This window comes from Miniopterus schreibersii (genome assembly GCF_964146895.1).
Source record: "Miniopterus schreibersii genome assembly, chromosome: 14".
NCBI classification, from domain to species: Eukaryota; Metazoa; Chordata; class Mammalia; order Chiroptera; family Miniopteridae; genus Miniopterus; species Miniopterus schreibersii.
This window is the reverse complement of record NC_138114.1, coordinates 48,168,446-48,189,116: the sequence shown is the minus strand read 5'-3', so window position 1 is coordinate 48,189,116 and position 20,671 is coordinate 48,168,446. Positions and strand designations below refer to the sequence as shown.

Genomic DNA, 20,671 nt, shown 5'->3' with positions numbered 1-20,671 from the left:
AAAAAAAAACCAAAAACAACAACTTGGTATTATACTTACAAAAAAGTAAAATAAAAATCCTCACTAGAGATATTTATTTCTCAAACATCTTCAAAAACATTTAAAAAATCATGGAGCGAGTGACTTTGGGCAGCAACAATGTTTTTAGATAAGAAGTCATAATCTATCCTGTAACTTAGCAACCAGCACAGTCTTACCCACGTGCGGTCTTTATCCTACGAGAACTGCCTGTCATGTAATTCTCACTAAAATGCTTTATAAAATAATAAAAGAATTACTTAAAAATAAATTTAAAACGTTAATGAATTATTGAGGAATGGGCTAAGAGGTAAAAAATATAACCACATTTGATAATACAACTTGTAATAAAATATACATGATTAAAAAGAGAAGCTACAGTGATTTTAATGAGAACGTAATATAAATACTAATATTATTTTACTCAACATCTTTTTATATGATAAAACCCATATAAACAATTTTCATTTATTTTTATTTTTACCCAAAGTCTAAAGACAGATATAGATACACACTGCTCATATATTTTATTTAGACCTATATGTAATATCCCGTATTTATTGATGTATACATTTATAATATTCAGTTCACTAGGAGCTAAAATAGCTTGAAGTAGTTTATTTTTACATACTCAAATTGCACTTCAACTATTTGTACTTCACCAACCCTGACTTTTCCAGAGGCTCTACTGCCTACAAAGTATGCAAGTAACAGTAGCTCCAAAGTCTAAAGAAACAATACCCCGGAGGCCGTCAGAGGGGGTGAGGCCCCACAGAAAGCGCGCTGCCGAAGAGCAGAGCGGCTACGGTGCAGCTGAGGAATACAGGGAAATAACGTAAAACGTAAAGATCTGGCGACAGAGGAGGAGGAGTGCGAGCGCGGTGGCCTGGGGAGCAGGGACGCTGCTGACGGGCAGCCGCCACCGCCGCGGGGAACTGAAATTGGGCGCCCGGGAGGGACCGAGGACCACGTGGGGTTCCAGAGGAGCTGCGGGTGGACGCCAGGCTGCAGGAGAGTGGGGAAGAAGTTTAAATCCTTCGAGAACGTGGATGGCACTTATGTACTGCCCCTGATCCACAGTACTGCGCCCCACATGCCGGGCATGCAACTCACAGCTACTGTCTTGGAGAAAATGAAAGTGAAAGAGAGCAAAAATCATACTTTAAGTCAGAAATACTCCTAGAAAAAGACTCCTTTCTTGGTGTGGGCACTTGGCCATTCTCTGGTCGCTCAGACGGGTCTATCAAACTCCGTGCGCAGTAACAGAACATGTATTTCTCTGAACTGAGCAGTAGCATCCTCCCGCGGAGTGTCAGTACCGACGCTGTGGGTAACAGGCTTAGTACTTTGGCTGTCAATTCAGAATATACAAAATTCCTTTTTTTAATGTCAAATTAAAAAAAAACACACCACTTAGATTCAATTTCATAAAATTCTTTCCGCCAGATGACTGTCCAAATTTTCTTTCTAAAATGCACATCCGATGATTAACTCTGAAAATTCTTTATCAGTCGGTTTCAAGGAAACTTTCCAGTTACATTCTGTCTCCACTTTCCCCCACTCCTGTCATCCCACACGCCCCACACACGTTCATCCTACATCATCAGATGTCTGCCATGCGGCCTATTTTCCAAACAATAAAAAAAATCCATATTGCTCCTTGGTGAAAATTCTTCATAACTGTGAAGACCCATATTCTTGTCTAGAATTCCCTCGTGCATCACGTCCCTTTGCCGAACTCCTACACATCCTTCAAAACCTCGCTTCAATACAACTGTCCCCAAGCAGCTTTCCTACTTCAGTATCACCTCTGTAACCGTCAAAGAGGTGGATACGTAACCTAGGGTCTCCGGTTCATAAATATCATTCGCACTTATGTCAGCCAAAGTGAATGGCTCCGGCAACATTTTATGAAGTAAACAAACCAAAATATGTCCCTGAAACTGCACAAAGGCTCTAAGAAAGAATCTTTTCCCTTTTCTCTCCAGGATACTAAATAAGGATGCAATAAACCCGACTGAAGTAGAATAGGGTCAACATGGGAAACAGAAACTAGAGACGGAGAAAGAAAAAGCGCGCTAGCAATTCAGTGATTACTTGCATAATGCGGTACAAAGAACATAAAGGGATGACGTTTTAGGTAATATGATCGGAGGGGATGTTGAGATCTTAAAGTCCCAAAGACAGTTCCTCTCCGTGTCCTGTTTTCGAAGCCTGCAATGTCCCTTGTTTTACTTTAAAGCTCATTTCAAGTCGGATTTCTTTATTCACTACTCAAAAAAATGCTTACAATATATTTCATGAGCTACCTGAGGGAAAATACTATTTTATATACTAGTTCATTCTCTAGAAAAATGTCCTGTATATGTTGAAGCTTAATGTCTGCTTGAAAGCGTAGCCAAAAATTTATATAAATGTTCAGTTTCTGACATTTCTGCAAGGAGCACTACTTTAGGTTAGCATTTGACTGATGAAGTACAGAAGGTGCCATTGCTTTAATTTTTTATTTTGTTCATTACTTGCAGAAGTTTACAAAGACCTATTATCATGCGAGGATGTTTCATCTCAACAGAAACATTAGACTGAAACTGGATCAAGACAAATGAAATACTTTTCTCCTTTCTCACATATCAGCAAAAACTTCCCTTATTCATGTACCACGTTTTAAATTGATCGAGTCAATCTCTTCAAGTGTACAGTGGAAATACTACAACCAAAAGTACACGAAAGATGTGTGATGGAAAAAATTAATGAAAATACTATTGATATTAATTGAAGTAAAATCTGTGTGAAATATGTTGCTTACAAAAAGGATATGATACAAATATTTTCACATAAACAACAAATAGTTAAGTATTTAAATCTTTATACATGTTCTATGCTATAGCTTACTTTAAAAAAAGAATTAAATTACAAGTTGAACGGCTAAAATAACCTGAAGCACTTCCTCTCAGCTATACACACAAAGGTGTCTCTCTGTGCTACAAGTCTACTGAAGCAAACATTAAAATAAATTAAGTAAAAATGGTCATGAAATTTAAATGTTAATTTTTATCACAAACTATTTTTGCTTGTTTGAAACTCACTGATAAAACTGGGGGGGGACAGTGATATTTATTTTTGAACAGAGTATTCTTGGTATCTCATGGTATGATGGATATTTTTCAATAAAAATTAGGTATTTTGTACTTTATTTCAGACACTTTTTAAGATAACTGCTTCCACAAATGTAGTTGGTAAATATTTATGAACAATTTCATCCATGGATTGTAAACTTTCACATAACTTATAGCTTGTTGGAATCTGCAATAGAATGTCTTTGAAATCTAAAATATATAGAAATATGTCTGCACCTTAACTGCTGTTTATCTGAAAAGTACTTGGAAGCGTAAATCTAGGCTAATAAATAAAACAATTTACAAGTAAACATAAAACCACATATCTGGTAACAGTCTCCTCAGTTGGTGAACTAACATGTGGCTACTATACTTATTCTACTTACTATTTAGACTCAAAATTATAGGTAAGATTTTTATCTCTTCCCAAAATGGAGTAACAGAGAATGGATTTATCTTCATGTCTAATCAAGTAGTAAAAAAGACAAAATATCTGAAACACTTGTTTTCAGGCACTGGATATCAAGCAACACAGGACAATCACTCCTGAGTGGGTAAAATAGGAGGTGAACCTTTAAATGCCACAGGTCATTGTGATGATAATTGTAATCTGTATATTCAAGAGGAAGAAAAAAGATGGAGCATAATAAGTAGAGAACATGGAAGATATTTCCAAAAAACTACTTAAGTTTCTAGAGATAAAAAATATGTGTAAGTTGAAAAATACGCTGAAGGGGGTTAATATCAGATTAAACATTATAAAAGAAAAGTTTATGAACTTGAAGATATAAGAAAAAAAATATGCACAATGAAACACACAGAGAAAAAAATAGTGAATTAAAAATTAAGAACAGAGCATTAGTAAGCCAAGGAACAATTTCAAGCCATCTAATATACATACAATTGGAGACTGAAGGAGAGGAGAGAGATAGGACAAAATTTTGAGACATAATAGCTGAAAGTTTTCCAAATTTGGTGAAAATTATAATGTTTTTATGAAGTTCAATAAAACCCATACACACACACACACACACAAAAATACATGAAAACATGAAGAAAACCACACCTATGTACATTATAATCAAATTGGCCAATATCAATAATAAAGAGAACAAAAATTTAATGCAGAAGAGGAAAAAGACTCATTATATAAAAGAGCTACAATTTAGGATTCTTTAATCCCCATAAAACTGAAATAAAGACTTTTTCAGAAATATGGGATGATATAATTCATTGCCAGCAGATCTGCACTAAAGTTTTAAAGGATGTCCATTAGGCAGTAGGAGAAGGATATTTGAAAAATACCTAGATTAAAAGAGTAACTATGTAGGTAAAATAGAAGATAATTTCTTATTTTTAATATCTTTAAATACAATTGACTCCATCAAAAATAGCAAGTGCAGAATGACTTCATAATAAAGGAAACAGTAAAATTTATTCAACAATGACACAAAGACCAGAAGGAAGAAAATGGAAGCATACTATCTTAAGGTTAATATTCAAAAAATGAGTGATGTAAAATTATTTGGAGATAGATAATGAGAAGTTTAATGTCTATGATAAACCATAAAGTAACCACTAAAACAACAAGAAAATTCATAGAAAAATAACCTATTCTACACAAATTCTTTTAGGAAATTACAGAGGAAGAACTATTGCCCAATTCATTTTGTAAGGCCAGCAGTACCATAATACCTAATCTAACAAGATTACAATGGAAAACTACAGACTAATATTCCTCAATATCATAGGCATAAAAAAATTCTTAACAAAAATGTAACAAATCAAATCCAATAATATATAAAAGAAGTAATACAAAATGACAAAGTGGAGCTTACCCCTGAATAGCAAGGTTGGCTAAACACTTAAAAATCAATCAATGTAATACAATTCTATTAGAAAATAAATCTCGATTGAAAGAATTTTACTATTTTAGGTTTAATAATTGAAAGTTTATTATAGTTCTATAAACAAACACACATACTAATATACCTTAGTAAAACACATTTCTCATGACTAATACAATCATTTTACTCAGAGGAGAAATTAAGCTCTACCTATCTAGACCATCTCAGTTATTTTCCACATTTTCCTATTCTAGGAGAGTCAAATATGTCAACGTTATTACACAAATTCTTGTTTGGGATCCAGAACATATTACTAAGATGTTCCCAAAAGTAAATCCAATTTAGAAAGTTAATTTCTAACTATTAAATATTCATAAGCATTCTAAAGTAACTATGTAATGCTCTTAAAAATAAAATACAATTAGATAACCAAGAAATAAAGGGCATGGGACAATTAAAAATATAACAATTATTTCCATTTTATTTACTATTTAATAAGCTCTATAAATGAGCCTTTTTGTCGCCTTCAATCATAAACTAAAGAGAAAGATTTTTCCAGTAAACATGATTTTTTAAAATTACTCAGTCCTCTCACAAAACACACAGAGATGAATGTCAATAAAACATGCAAACATTTGTAGCCACAGGTCATAAGTTGTCATTTATTAATATAAAAGAAGAAAGTAATCTGTAAAAATTTTTTAAATTTTGAAACAGACCTAGGCCAGGACTTGGAACATATGATCTGTTCCATAAACTAATTTGAATTCAATCAAACCAAACAATCAGTCATAAGAGAATGACTAAATGAACAAATCCCAAAGTACAGACTTTACTCTCATAAGAGCAGAAAGTAAGAGCTCAAACCATGCACATTTCAAGACAGAGCATCCTGAGTATCTCCTAGAAATGAATCTGAATCCTTAGCAGCCTGTCGCTAAAACACAATAAAAACAAAACATACAACAAGTAAGTAGCAGAGGTAAAGATACCAACAGTAAGAGGCGGTGGGTCTGAAAGAACTGTTAAGTACAGCGAATGCTTAATTTTTAAAGCAAGTTTAAATTACCTTCAGTATATAATAAAGCAAAAATGAGATTCCTAAACACAGCAGAGTAATTTCAAGTGGGATTGTAAGAAAAGAATATTTATTTAACACTCAAAGTATACAATTAATCAGAAAATCCAAATAACCTAATTTCAAGTTGGATGCATTTCTTTAGAATATAATTTCATTAAAAATCGGTACATTCTTTGGTTGAGTCAACATTATTTTATGAATGTTTTTTATGGAGATATTAATAATCACAAACATCAGTGTATTCTTTTTTCGTATTGTTCAAAACACAGAACTCCATCTATCTCATCACTTTGAAAGAAACCACAATCTTTTTCTAATGAAAATACTCAACAGTCATAGATTTAACACTATTTTAAGACTTACCTGTATTTTAATAGGCCAGGAGAAGTTGCTGACGTACACATAGAACGTGATGTTTGGGTTGCTTCTAAAGTTAAATTTTTCATAGGAAAAACTATCTCTGTATTCCTTTATATTAGTCTTGGAAACTATAGGGGTCTCCTCCCCAGATATTGTTCCAGCTAAAATACAAACAATAATACAAAATTTAAGTAATTCATATCAGAAAACAGATCTTTATGAACTTAAAAGGATATATTATACTTTTTTTATAGCTGTACTTATAAGAACATAATTATCAAAATAAACTCATGCTTACAATTTAGACTGACAAAAGAAAAAGTAATATAATGTCATAAATATAATAAAATAGATTTAGCAGAAAAATTATTTTCAAAAATCGTAACACTGATTAAGTGCTATGCACTAGGCTTTTATTCTTTTCTAATAGCAATTTTATCCCAGAGGTTTTCCAAGTTCCATCTCAGTTGTTCAAATTGAAATTTGAGTCTCAGAAAGATTAAAGCACTTGCCTCAAGTATACAGCTACTGAACGGTAAATTCCTCTCTGGGGCTCAGGTATATATGGCTTCAGAAACAGTTCCTTCTACCTACTACTCCACAGAGCATTTCAAAATAAATCAGGCTGTATTTCTCATGTCTCAATTAAATTAAAAAATAGGGGGGAAATCAATTTGTCTGTCTTACCACAAACTGAAACATCACTAATTTGAATAAATTGGGAGGAGCTTATAATTTAAAACATGAGCTAAATGTTCAATAGTTAAATATTCATTATTCAATAAATATTTACTGAAATTACCCAAATAAAATAAAGCATTTTTTTTTAAATCGTCACCTGAGGATATGCTTTTTACTGATTCAAGAGGTGGGGGGAGAGAGAGGGAGAAACATAGATGTGAGAAAGAAACACCTATTGGTTGCCTTCTGACTGGGGATGGAACTCACAACCTGGGTATGTCCCCTGACTGGAAATTGAACCCGTGACCCTTCTGTGCACAGGACGATGCTCTAACCAACTGAGACACACAGGCCAGGGATGAAATAAAGCATTTCCAACCATCTTACCAAGCCCTCCAACTTAACAAAAAGTAATAGATAAGTTGTTAATTCATCAGTCTTCACAGAAGAATTTCATTGTTTTATAGCGATTTAAGGTTAATAATTAAATTTACAGTTTCAATAGTGAATCAAATTATTGAAACCTCAATCTCTTTAGTCATTAAAAAAGTAATCAATCTTAAATAAATCATAGCGATTCATGACACTCACATTTTAAAAAGTTAAGTCATGTACAATATTTGTTCCCCATCTAATTTTAATTGAATAAGGGAGAAAGTTAACAAAGTAATGAAGCTTTATTAATAATGCTACTTATTATTTTCATCTGAAACAGCACAGTGATTAGGCCTATAATATTGTTTTAATTTCAATTATTTAAATGAATAGTAAAAGGTCATGTTAGAACACCGTCCACATAGAAACATGTGAAAGACACTTGGCAACAAAGTTCTCTTACCTGTTGAACCAACTGACCACGTAACGTTGAGATTAAAGTTGTTTGATGCATTAATCGAAATATCCAAATTTTTGTTTGACTACCAAGAAAGAAAATATTGAGATTTAAAAATCAAATTATACTAGGTAGATATGTTCAATGTTTTAATTATGTCCATGCTATATTTCTCAAACTCCATACATTATGACAATATTCAACTATGTGCAGATGCCAATTACACTCTTTTAAAAAAATATAGGTGATAGGTACAAAGGTAGATTTCAGATTTCCATTTATCTTCTCTACTAAAATCTGGCCTTCCGTATACAAGCCAGAAGCTGCTGTAATTCAATATTTGCATTTTAATTCTTTTTGCTTATCTGTAGTTACTATTTAAATGATACAGGTTTGAATTAGTCCAAAAATTTCACAGCAATATATTATTTTGTTGAAAGACTTCTTGTTAGGTGCATGTTGTATTATTACATGCACTTTATCTAGTTAAAAAATACTTAAACAATGCAAACTAAAACTTTCAGGTAAAAATGATGAACCAACTTGGGCAAAAAAGAGATCATATCACTTAAACACCTGTACAGAGGGACAATGAAGAATTTGTCAGTCAGCCTGTTTTCTTCCTTCCCTTCACTAGCAGGGTACTAAACCCCTTCCATTTAATTTGGAGGAAGCAAATGCTTAGAAGATTCCTTTGAATGTTATTTGTTATTATCTTACTCCAAGACATGAGGAGAGGAACGTACATGATCCCTATTTAGTTCTGCATAAACACAGAAAATGAGAGCTGCATTGAACAAGTTTAGCTTTGGACACTGAGTGTGTTGTGCTACGTTTTAAATATACAAAGACATACAAAAAGCTGTGCTGCTAGGTGAGACCTGGCTACTAAAAAATAGATAAATAACTTCCCTAGTATTACTACTTTTTTCTAAATTAGATAAATCATGTAAGCCAATAGAAAATACATCTCCAGTTTTCTGAGTGACGCTCCGAGAAAGGAAGTGCGTAAGCAATTAAGCTCCCCATATGCAATGTGACTGACGCTCACAGCCCTGTCCTGATGGGTAAGAGGGAAGGAAGGAGCGATAGAAGGCAAAGGCTGCTGGGTGGTGTGTGACAGTCATCCCACGGAAAAGATACACTATGATCCAAGTTGTTATTTTACCAGCAAAACAACATCTCCTCTTAATGACCGCCACAGATAGAGGGATAGCTGGGCCTCTATGAAGAACTATTAGTAATGTTCTATAACTATCGGAGGACATTTTCTTCATAGTTTCTGGGAAGAAAATATAGATTCAAGAAGAACGGTCATCTCCAAAGAGCATAATTAAATGTATGATAATAGGGTTGAATGACTGTCATACAGGTTTTTCAGAGCAGGGCTCATTAATGCTGCAGAGAGCATCTGAGGATTCGAACTAGTCCAAGAAAATAAGTCAGGTAAACCAGTAGATTTAGAAAAAAAACAATGAAAACCTACTACTGTGCAAGTATATAAGGATAAAAATATATATTTAATATGGCAGGTTTTGAATGTATGGGCTCTATTTTCAAATAAGACTACTCATACCTTGAGAGCAAAATTATAAACATGAACACTATCGTAAGCATAAAAATATAATAGAAATAATATACAATTGTAGGACTCTTTGCAATATCTGAAATATCAAACTCACAAATTCTCTGAATTACAAGGAAACCTAAATTTATGAAAAGAAAAATTTATTAAGATTGATCTTTCTACAAAACCCCTACAGTGTGATAATTCTAAGCGGTAAAACTGCAATCAAAGAAGACAAAACACTTGTATCCCTTGCTATAAATATAATGATTTTATAAAAGCTAAGTGGTCTCCTCACCTGTTCGGGGTTTGCTATGAAGTTGATGGCAGTGTGGTGGCGATCGTCTTCCTGCAACAAACTGAAGGTGAACTGGTAATCGATCAGAAGGCTGTCTGTAGGGACAAGAATACAGTCCAGATATGGAGTTTCACAAACTGTTTGGTAAACATATTAAAAGCACGTTGCATATCAGTATTAAAAAAGATTATCATTAATTATTAGTGGCCTATGTAAGACTAGCAAATTATATATCATCATCATTAACCAACAAAAAGCAAAATACAGACACAGAAGAAGTCCTAATTCTTTAAAAGTCATATTTACTACGTCTGTTGTCATAAAAATTCTACAAATACTGTAGGCATTCTGGAAACTGCATAGGAGAAGGAATATTAAAAAAAAAAAAAGTCATTTATAATCTTCTAATTAGACAAAAGTACAAAACATTTTGGTGCATTTTATTCCAGTTAACATTTTGAAACTGGAAAGATACAGTCAGACATTTTGATATCTTACTTTAGTAAAAGCAAAAGTCTTTGAAAACATGAATTTTAATAGTTAAATAAGAGTTCGTCATATGCTATAATGACTTTACTTGTTCCTTTATTATTGTGGCAGTTTTTACTTTGAGCAATTTTACAATGACTCTGCAGTAGACATCGCACTACAGAAATGACTCCCATTAACAACTGATAAAAAAGAATGCAGGTGTAAACAATTTTCATTTTCCATGGATGATGCTGGAACCAAGGTGGAACAGTCAAATGTGATGTCATGTGTAGCTTCACATGTTACGCCGGGTGAAGTATTAATCACGGTGGAAACCGCCACCTCTACAAAAAACATTTCAAGCATCTTAAATAGAGATGACTTCAATTTTTTGGATACATACCTTTCACGTTATGCCCTCGGCAATTACACACTTTTAAAATATAAAGTAAGTATAGGAATAACATCACTGGAGTTACTGCTGAAATTACTAAGGCGCCATTCTTCGTGTTATTCGCTACATACTTTACAAGATCCACCGTGTGCATTTCTTCTATAGTTTAGTGTAAGGCAACACTTGGTCTTTCTAAGGATTTACAGGCATCCTTATACGTGGGAATGAGAATTATACAATAGGCCCTATTTCCTATTTTCGCCTGACTTCCAGAAAACGCAGAGGTGAATTCAAAGGGCCAGTGTTGTTCTAGGCACAGGAGATACAACAATAAAAGGCGAAAACTTCTGTCCTCGGGCAACTCATATTCTGTTGGATGGACATCAACAATTAATAAATAATTTAAGCATCTAACAGGTAACGCTAAGGGTTCTGGATAAGAGCAAATCAGTGAAAAGGGGGAGAAGCTGCTGTCGGGGTAGAAGTATGCCTGCAATTGTTGAGACGGAACATTGGAAAAGGCAAAGATAATAAGAGGAGAAACTGTAGAGCTGAGTAGAGAAAATGTAATCCGGGCAGAGGAAACAAGCACAGGAGCCTCAAAGAGAGAACAAGCCTTCCCCGCGATGCTTTTACAGACGCTGTGGCAAGAGGAGGCGGGAGGCGATGGGGGCGAGGACAGCAGCAGGGGTCAGGAGGGGAGGCCGGACCCATGGGATGCATCTGGAAGGCGCGACAGGCTGGGCGAGCGGAATAAATAAACGGAAGGAGCCTTTGAAAGAGAGAAAGGTAAAGTTTTTTTTGACCCAAGACCAAGCGTAACATCAGCATTTGCCGAGCAGGGTAAGAAGAACAGGTTTTATTTGTTGGGAGTTGGGGAATAAATTAGGAGCTTAGTTTTAAAGATGTTAAATTTAAGTTAGTTATTTTTTTTATTTTATCTTTATTGTTGAAAGTATTACAGATGTCCCCCCTCTCCCCCCACTGACCCCCTCCCCCCCGCTCCCGCCCCCTCCCCAGGCCTTCAGGGTACCCGGGCCTGTGTCTGTGGGTTCTACATATATGCATATGTGTTCTGTGGCTCATCTCTGTGCAGATGGCACCTTAAATAGAGTTCAAGAGCATGGCATTTTGGGTGGGATCTAAAGCCCTGGAGCTGAGCAATCACCAGGTGTAAATAGAGAGCCCTGAGGCCTACCACTGGGAACTACTCAGATCCTCAAGGAGCCCACGGGGAGATTGAGGGCAAGCTCCGAGGCAGGAAGCCAGCCAGGATTTAGTGGCATGGGGTCGAGGACACATGATGTCGCACAGAGAGAGTAGTGATCGCTAGTCAGGGCAGCCGATGGGTTCAGAAGTAGGGCTGCAATGCCGAGGAAAGAACAGTATCTACTCAGAGCGAAGGCAAAACACCACTAAGACAAACTAAACGCTTCAGGACTACTTTCAAGAATTTGTCTGCATAATTATCTGTATGTTTTCCAGCTTGAAACTAAACATTACGAAGTCAGGAGTGGATACCCTTTAGGAGGCAGGGTCTTGGGTGACCTGGGAACCTGAGCAGCTCTGGGCAAAGCTGCAGTGCCCAGGCCTGCGGACACTCTTCTGCCTGGGCTGTACCCCTCGGCCACAAGCATGCCCCACCAAGTTCTTGGTGAGGCTTCACACTTGATTTCTCTGTTCTCGTTTGGTAAAGCTGGAAGTACAAGACAAGAGCAATGTATATTATGTACGGTACGGAGCAATCTGAATGTCAGTTGGGCTAAAAATACAAGCCTGACCGAGAACAAAATTAGTAGGAGTATTACTCAATTCAAGTGACTAATAGGAATACCACTCGGTGAATGTGAATTATTATTAATTGAAGGAAGTTTGGACTCCTACACCTAATGTTTCCTTTTAAAGCTGCTTGGAAATCAAGTCTTCCAGAAGCTACCTGTATTATTGACAAATGCAGAGAAATGAAAAAATAGCAGGAGGAGTAAGTGTGATCAAGAGAGGCGAGAAGCTGGTTTTTAAACTGGGAGAAATAGCATGTTTTTATACTGATTGCATAAATAAGAATTTAGGCCCTAGCCAGGCAGCTCAGTTGGTTAGAGCGTTGTCCCATGTACTGAACAAAATATCTCTAGTTTATCAGAAATAGAGAAATCAGGTCCAATAAGTAATATGCTTATAAATAATGTCTTTCTGTTCAAGACATAAACATTAAATAACTCAACAATAATTAAAGGGTTTAAAGTGAGATAAATGGATAAATATTTTGTTTTTATACACATATAAACTAAGGTAAGACATCATGAGTAGGAGAGGAGATCACGGAATATAAAGTAGTAATTAAATTCCTTATTCTTATAAAGGTAGTGTATCATTATCATCACAAAACTGCATCCTGAACTCTAAAGAGCAATAGAAGAAATTTTTTAAAAAACACAGTAATCTTTCAAAGGGTGAAATAAGCCAAAATATGTTTGATTACTTGGAAATGTACTAACGCAAGATAATTAGCAGTTGGGTATTACATGTAGTGAAGAATTAGTGCAATGATACCATAGGGTAGATGATTGCAGACAGTGACTTTCTGTACTGGGTTCTAATCATTGAAAATACATCATCTAGGTAACATTTTCATAGCCTGGTCTTTGACTTTGTGTTTAAGGTTTTCTTGGTTACAATTCTTATTATCATTAAGAGGGGAGATGGAAGGAGGTAGAGGTGGGTGTTCGGGGGATAAATGGTGACGGAAGGAGACTTGACTTGGGGTGGTGAACGCACAGTACAGTGCACAGGTGATGTGTGTGGAATTGTGCACCTGAAACCTGTATAATTTTAACCAGTGTCACCCCAATAAATTCTATAAAAAGGAACAAAATGAAATTAGGAAGATCTGCCTCACTAGCTACTGAAGTTCCGGGATGTCAGGTTTCACATAGTGCTCAAGGGCCAACTAAGAGTTGGCCAGCAAGAGCCCAGTGTTTAGAATGCAGTGGTATTAAAAAATAATAATAAAGCATTTAAGGGAAAAAGAAACTACACTACTTTGAGGCTACTATTTTTTATATCTGCTGAGATAAATTTATATTTTTATATCTGCTGAGATGAATTGTGTAATTGAATGTTTACAAGGGTCAATCTAATTAAGATATCACGGCTAGAAACTTTCTTTTCTTTCATGTGAGGCATGACAAATTTCTAACACCTTTGGTTTTTGGTTTTAAACTGACATTTGAAAAACTACTAAGACTATCTACAGGATACAACTGCTGGCACATTACTGTCAATTAAGTTAACACCATACTGCACTCAATTGCTTTGTGTTACAGTGTAGACCTTCATTTTAAATTTCACTCTGATCTTTAAAATCAGGAAAGTTTCCATTAACACTATTACAAGAACTACTGACCTTTTCTATTTTTCAACACCATTATTTTTTTTTCAAAGGCCATTAGGCTCTGAAGGTCTCATAACAAATGACAAGACTGCCATCTAGCGCTTTATGACTATTCCTTTAACATTTTTAAAAGAGTGAGAGTCCATACCAGATGCAGGCAAAACAACAACAGTGTGTTTTTTAATTACGAAAGACAAAACCTAAAATTGATGAATTAGAAATCAAAATCAGTGGAAAGAATTAATAAACCCAAACTCTCATGCTGTAACATGGCAATAAATAAATAAGATGAACCAAAAACTACAAAAAAGCACCAGACCCAGAGATTTTGGTGGAATTTGCTAATCTTTGAAGATCACGTAATGATATTTTTAACTGTTTCTGTTTTTTTAAAAAAGATAGCAGTCTTCTCAAATTTATTTTCAAAAGCTATCACCATAGTAACACAACATGAAGATAGAAAAGAAAAACTATATTATTACAGTCAAAGGTCACTTAATTAGGAGGGGGGGAAGTAAAAATATAGTCTACATTCATGCATACTGAAAATAATCCTAAATTAAATATAAACAAGTAATATTTAGTGGTATTTCAAATAATATGCCATGACTATGTTTGGTTTACCCCAGAATGAAAGATGTCTCACATTAGAAAATCTATGAATGGAACTTCACATTTAACAAGGTAAAGGAAAGAGGCACTTATGATTAAATCTTGAAGCACACTTCCCTGGCCGCTATGGCTTAGCTGGTTGGAGGCACAACCCATATATCAAAGGGTCAAGGGTTTGAGTCCCAGTCAGGACACATACCTAGGCTGTGGGTTCGATCCCTGCAACCAATCAATGTCTGTCTGTGTGTCTGTGTGTCTGTCTGTGTCTCTCTCTCCCCCCACCCTCTAAAATCAATAAGCATATCCTCTGGTGAGGATGAAAAATTAAACAAATAAATATTGAAGCACACTGATATACAGAAGAATTTTCTTAACTTGTTACAGGGAATATTCCATAAATTCTATCAAAGTCTCTACTTGATTATAATATCTACTACCATCATTTTGACTCAATACTGAAATAGAGATCCCAATCATCCCAATAAGAAAATTAAGAAATTGAAAAGGTAGGAAAAAACTGTCTTTATTTGCATGCAATATAATTAACGCCATTTAAAAAATCAAACAAATCTATAAAATTAGAATTAATAAAGAGTTGATGAATATCAGATCAATGTATTAAAATAAATTTTATTTTTATATGTCAAACATAAATAGAAAATGTAATTTTAAAAATACTATTTTAAAAAGCAACAAAAATACCATAAAATTACTATTTTACACATCTAACATTAGAAGCATGGACACATGAAATGAGCTCAAAATTATTAGTCATAAAAGAAATGCAAACTAAAATCACAAGATACTACTATGCATATTCTAGAACTGCTATAATCAGAAGGACAATACACAGTGTTGGTGAGGATGTAGAAAGACTGAAACATTTATAAACTGTGAGAATGTAAAACTGTAGAGCTATGTGGTAAAATCATTTGTCAGTTTCTTAAAAACTTAAACATAAGTTTATCATACAATCTGGAAATTCCACTCCTGGGAATCCACTCAAGGAAAATCAAAATATATGTCTACACAAAGATCATCTAAATGTTTATATTAGCATTTTTCCAGCCAAAGCCTGGAAATAACCCCAATGTCTTATATCTGGTTTAACAAATAAAAAACAGTGGTATAACTATATAAGTTATACCATTTGCTATATTAACCAAGTAAAATAGAAACACCTTCTAATCATCTCAATTGATGTAGAAAAACCATATGATATAAACAAACACCAATTCTTGATAAAAATGCTCAGCAAAGCAAAGCTGACTGGAAATTTTCTCAACCTGATAAAGATATCTAGGAAAAACCTACATGATATTTAATGGTGAAAGACCGAATGCCTTCTCTCTAAGATCAGGAACAAGACAAGAATATTTACATGTTCACCACATCTTTTCATTGAGTACCACAGGTAGTAGTAGCCAATGCAACAAGGCAAGAAAAAAAAAAAAGTATCCAGAAGGGAAAGAAAGAATTCAAATTCCATTATTTGCAAAGTTCCCCCCTGAAAAAATCTATCACAAAATTGTAGTTGTTGAAAATTTGATCATAATGAAAAGATTACATTAAAATCTAGCTGAGTTTATTCAAGTTCTGTATTTTGTTCCATGTTCAGAATAAGACCTATTGCTATTTTACTCCTTAGAGTAGGATAAATGCACCAAATACAATTAAGAAAATATAAAGACATTGCTTTTCTTATCAATATATGTTTTAATGAGATTTAAGATAAACAGAAATGGTAATCTAATAATGACATCAGTTATTTAAAATGAATTTTATTATCTGCCAAATCACCTGAAATAAATAATACAAAACAATTCATTAAAATAAAAAATACAAATACTTACAATAACATGTTCCTCTAAGTGGGTTACCAACATAGCGGTTTTCAGAGTCACATCTGCAGAAATAAAAAAACTCATTGACTATTAAACACCAAACTTCAAAAGCCTCATGTTTTTTAAACAAAAAAGTAATTAGACGCCACAGTAAAACATCTTTAAAAACACTTAATGTGTTATATAACTATTTTGTACACAATCATATAATTTGGTGAATAAAACAAAAGCAACTGGATATAGTTGTACTAGCTATTTAATAAATACTAAGTAACAAACTACCACAAACTTAGTGACTTTAATCAACACATATTTATCACCTCACAGCTTTCATGGTCAGGAATCTGGCATAGTTGGGTTGTCTGGTTCAGAGACTCAATGGGATGCAATCAAGGTGTTGGCTGGAGCAGGGGTTCTCTGTACAGCAGTAATCAAGGTGTCAGCTGGGGCTGTGTTCTCATCAGAGGCTTAACTGGGGATAGATCTACTTCTAAGTTCCCTTAGGTTGTTGGCAGAATTTATTTCCTTGCAGCTATAGAACTGAGGGCCTTTGTTTCTTATTATTGGCTGGAGGACACCTTAAGCTCCGCTTACTTCTTCGGTACAGAAAGGGGAAAGTTTTTAGAGTAAGTCTTCTAGTAAGACATTGACTTAAAGCATATTCATGAAAGCGACGTACCATCACCTTTATCACATAATGTAACAGAATCAGAGACTTGATATTCCATCACCTTTGCCATATTTTCTGGCTTAAAAGCAAGTCACAAGTCCATACTCAAGGAAAGGAAATAGTGTGAATACCAGAAGGCAGAGATCATTGGTAGTCACCTTAGGGTGTGTCCACCATAATATTTTTGTTGTATGTAAAAATTTTTATTATAAAATATATCATTATATTTATTTAAGATATGAACGTTACTAATCTAATTCACATAACAAACAATTTGAGGAGTTAAATTACTTGATCAAGTTCAAACTCAGATTATAAGAAGAAAATGTAAATGGACAAGTGTAGATATAACTAATGCTTTAAACAAATTAACTTTGCACTATAAGTTACATTAATACTTCTGATCTGTAAGCTAAGTAATGTTTTTAAAATTCAGAATCCTCTGTCTAAAGATTAGATGCAAACATTGAAAGCCTTCAGGAGTCTCCTGCGTGGCTTAATTAAAAACACAACTTTAAAGTATTTCTGTGTCTAAGCAAAGAGATAATCAATCTCTCTTCCCACCAACCAAGTGAAGCAAACAGCCAGGCCTTTTCAGAAAACAAATCTAGGCTGAAATATTTAGTAGGGGTTTTGAAAGGGTAAATATTCCCATTACATGTCACTTAAATACTGGTTACCATTTATGTGAATGATGACATTACATTATAAATGCCACTTTAAAATTATATAATAATTCATGTTTCTAAGTGTTAAAACAGGGTATTTCATTTTGTTCCTATTGATTTAAATATTTAAATATATATGAATATATATCTTATCATGAGATATAATTTTTCTATTCAGAAACTAAAAAGGGGGGGGCTTCTGCTAAAATTTTGAAATAATAAGACATTATATAAATCAACTGAGAATCTGATAAATTTACGTTTTGATGAGAAATTATGAAAATTATACACAAAATAATTGCTTTTGCTTTGTTTTTCTTCTATAGAAACCCATAAAAATTGTATCATATAATATTAACAAAAATATATTGAGTATATCAGTTCTGATACCATATATTCAAGGCAACTTATCATAAAACAATAAAATTTTAGACATGAAGGTAAGACAGATCCTCAAAGAGTACAGGAAGTATAGGTTCTAAAATTATAAGGCTGTATGGATTTCAGAATCCAGTAACAGTAAGTTTAAGACAACGAAAAAGGTAGATTTTTATTTTTTTGATGCATAAAAGCACTGCAGAGCAAAAGAGCAAGAAATTGCCAAGCCAGGAGGCAGAGGATGGACTCCCAGGTTATCGGGCGATCCCTTTGTCCCTGATTATGGATGGAAACAGTATTTCACAGGAAAAACGATGGGCAGGTAGGCCCGCCAAAGGCTGGTGAGCTAAGTAACAAAGACTAACCTCAGAGCAAGGACATAGAAAGTCCTTCAAGAGACTGAAGATCTAACTTGAAGCATCTTTATTCCTGAAAATGACGAAGGTACTAGTGTCCTCAGGCACACAGCAGAACTGAATTCCCTTTAGAAAGAGCTTCCATGCAAGGTCTCAAACCATCTATAAACTGATTTTGCAAATATGGTATCCAGTGTAAAATAAAAAGTAAACAGGCTTGGAGACTGGTAAGGAAACAAGAACAGGAGGCAGCAGAAACAAATGATCGTGTAAATAGAGCCCTGGGAATTCAGCTGCTATCTGGGAAAGATAGGCTGTGAAAGAACTCTTTTTATATGGAAGGAAATAAGGAACAAGATTAAAAACTTGCCTAAAAAATTGGAAACTATAAAAGACAATTAGAAACTATAATAAAGTGAAGACTTTAGTTTAAAAAAAACTGAACACTATAAAAACAATAAAATGGAACTGCAATAGCCAAAATTACTGTCGTTACAGAGGGCACACGTCTGGTGTCCTTAAAGTAAAAAAGGCATTGGCATCATCCTCTGCCTCCCCCCAGAACCAAAAAAAAGGCTATATATAACAAAATCAGTTAAAACAGGTAAAAATCTTAGATATTGCTGACCTAAAGGTAAACTAGGGATGGGAAAAATGGCCCCTCTAAAGGAAACAATATTCAGAAAAAATACTACTTCACTCATTATATATTTACATTAGAGTTTATATTTTCATTAAATTCCTTTATTAGTTACCAGTGTTGAGTTCCCACTGTGTTTCGGGCCAGGGCCAGAATGAGAACTCCCAGTACCCTGGCAAGATGAGCAATTTGGTGCCCCTTTACTTGAATATTTTGATGCCAACACCAAAGCCCCACCCTGTGTCTGCCATTCCCACGCCCAGCTTATACCACAAGAAGCACATTCTTTAAAAAGTCTTCAATGTTTCCACGAGCAGCTGGTGCGTTTCATGGGCGCGGGGGAAGGACTCCAAAAAGGGTGTGAAGGCCACCGTTTCCGGAGCTGTCAGGAGCTGCAGGCCCCACCGACAGTGCACCCGGGCACCAACTTATTAGCCCCTCGGCTGAACTCCAAGATGAACAAGTCCCTCCCTCTTCAGCACCCTCCAGTACTTTCTTCAGTCCATTTCATTAAATAAATTTATTGAGCGCTGACAATGTGCTATTGATGCAACTGTCCCCAAAGAGTTTCACTCTAATCGAGGATACAGGCAAGTACACAGGTAATGCAGGGAACTAATTACCAAAGAGGAAGAGACGCAATTTCAGTCTGGGGAGGTTGTGAAGAAAACCAAGAATATGTGATGTCTGACTGCACAAAGCTGGACAGAAACTATCCTGCGAGGAGGGAGGGTTGATAAAGCATCTCCAATCGCTAATGTAAGAAATTAGTCTATTTTGCCCAGTGTCTCCACTGCTAGCTTGAAAAATACTTTAAGCAAAAACCACGTGTTATTAATCTTCATTAACAGTCCCAAGCACCCCCTTAATCACTGTTTGCTGATGTGAATGACCAGCTTTGCTTCCTAACAAGGGCATTTGGTAAGCACACTATAGGAAATAATCGCTTCAGAAATAATGGCCCTATCTTTCATTGCCCCACACTCAAAAGCTAAACAAATCAAACAAAATAAGTAATGAACATCATTCTGGCTACAAAATACTCTTCACAAATTAGTAGTCCAATTTTTCCTCTGCTTATAAAAAAATTATACATAAGAACTAGGGTAAGTGTACTTCATCATTCAGAAATATATAATTTATCTTTCAGTATTTCATACATAGCCAAACCCTGTAACTCCATAGATCTAAGCTTAGGAGCCCATACGTTCAATGAATTAAAATTCCACTATCTCATCTGGAGAAAACAGTACCAAATCACATAAGAGATGATTATTGTGGGTGGTTATATCACAGATGCAGAGGTGCGGCGTGAATTAAAGATGCCAGTGCTCATCTTCAGGATGGAGTCACAGAACAAAGATAAATCACCTGTTGCTTACGACCACGACCTGCTACATGATTCATGGCGGAGGGGGTGAGAGGAAAGCAAGGAGCAGAGCAAAAT

The 20,671-nt window shown here is 34.9% G+C and overlaps 1 protein-coding gene across 2 annotated transcripts in view; it reads right to left on the bottom strand.

Annotated features, from left to right (window-relative positions):
* ATRNL1 (attractin like 1) overlaps positions 1-20,671 on the bottom strand; it is a gene marked incomplete at its 5' end in the record, with an annotated part of 352,817 nt that overhangs the window by 243,805 nt on the left and 88,341 nt on the right. For both annotated transcript variants that reach the window (XM_081158751.1, XM_081158750.1), the window contains 4 exons: positions 6,426-6,583; positions 7,942-8,020; positions 9,801-9,895; positions 16,522-16,574. In XM_081158751.1, the coding sequence (XP_081014877.1) occupies positions 6,426-6,583; positions 7,942-8,020; positions 9,801-9,895; positions 16,522-16,574 (385 nt within the window). The remainder of the gene's footprint in view (positions 1-6,425; positions 6,584-7,941; positions 8,021-9,800; positions 9,896-16,521; positions 16,575-20,671) is intronic.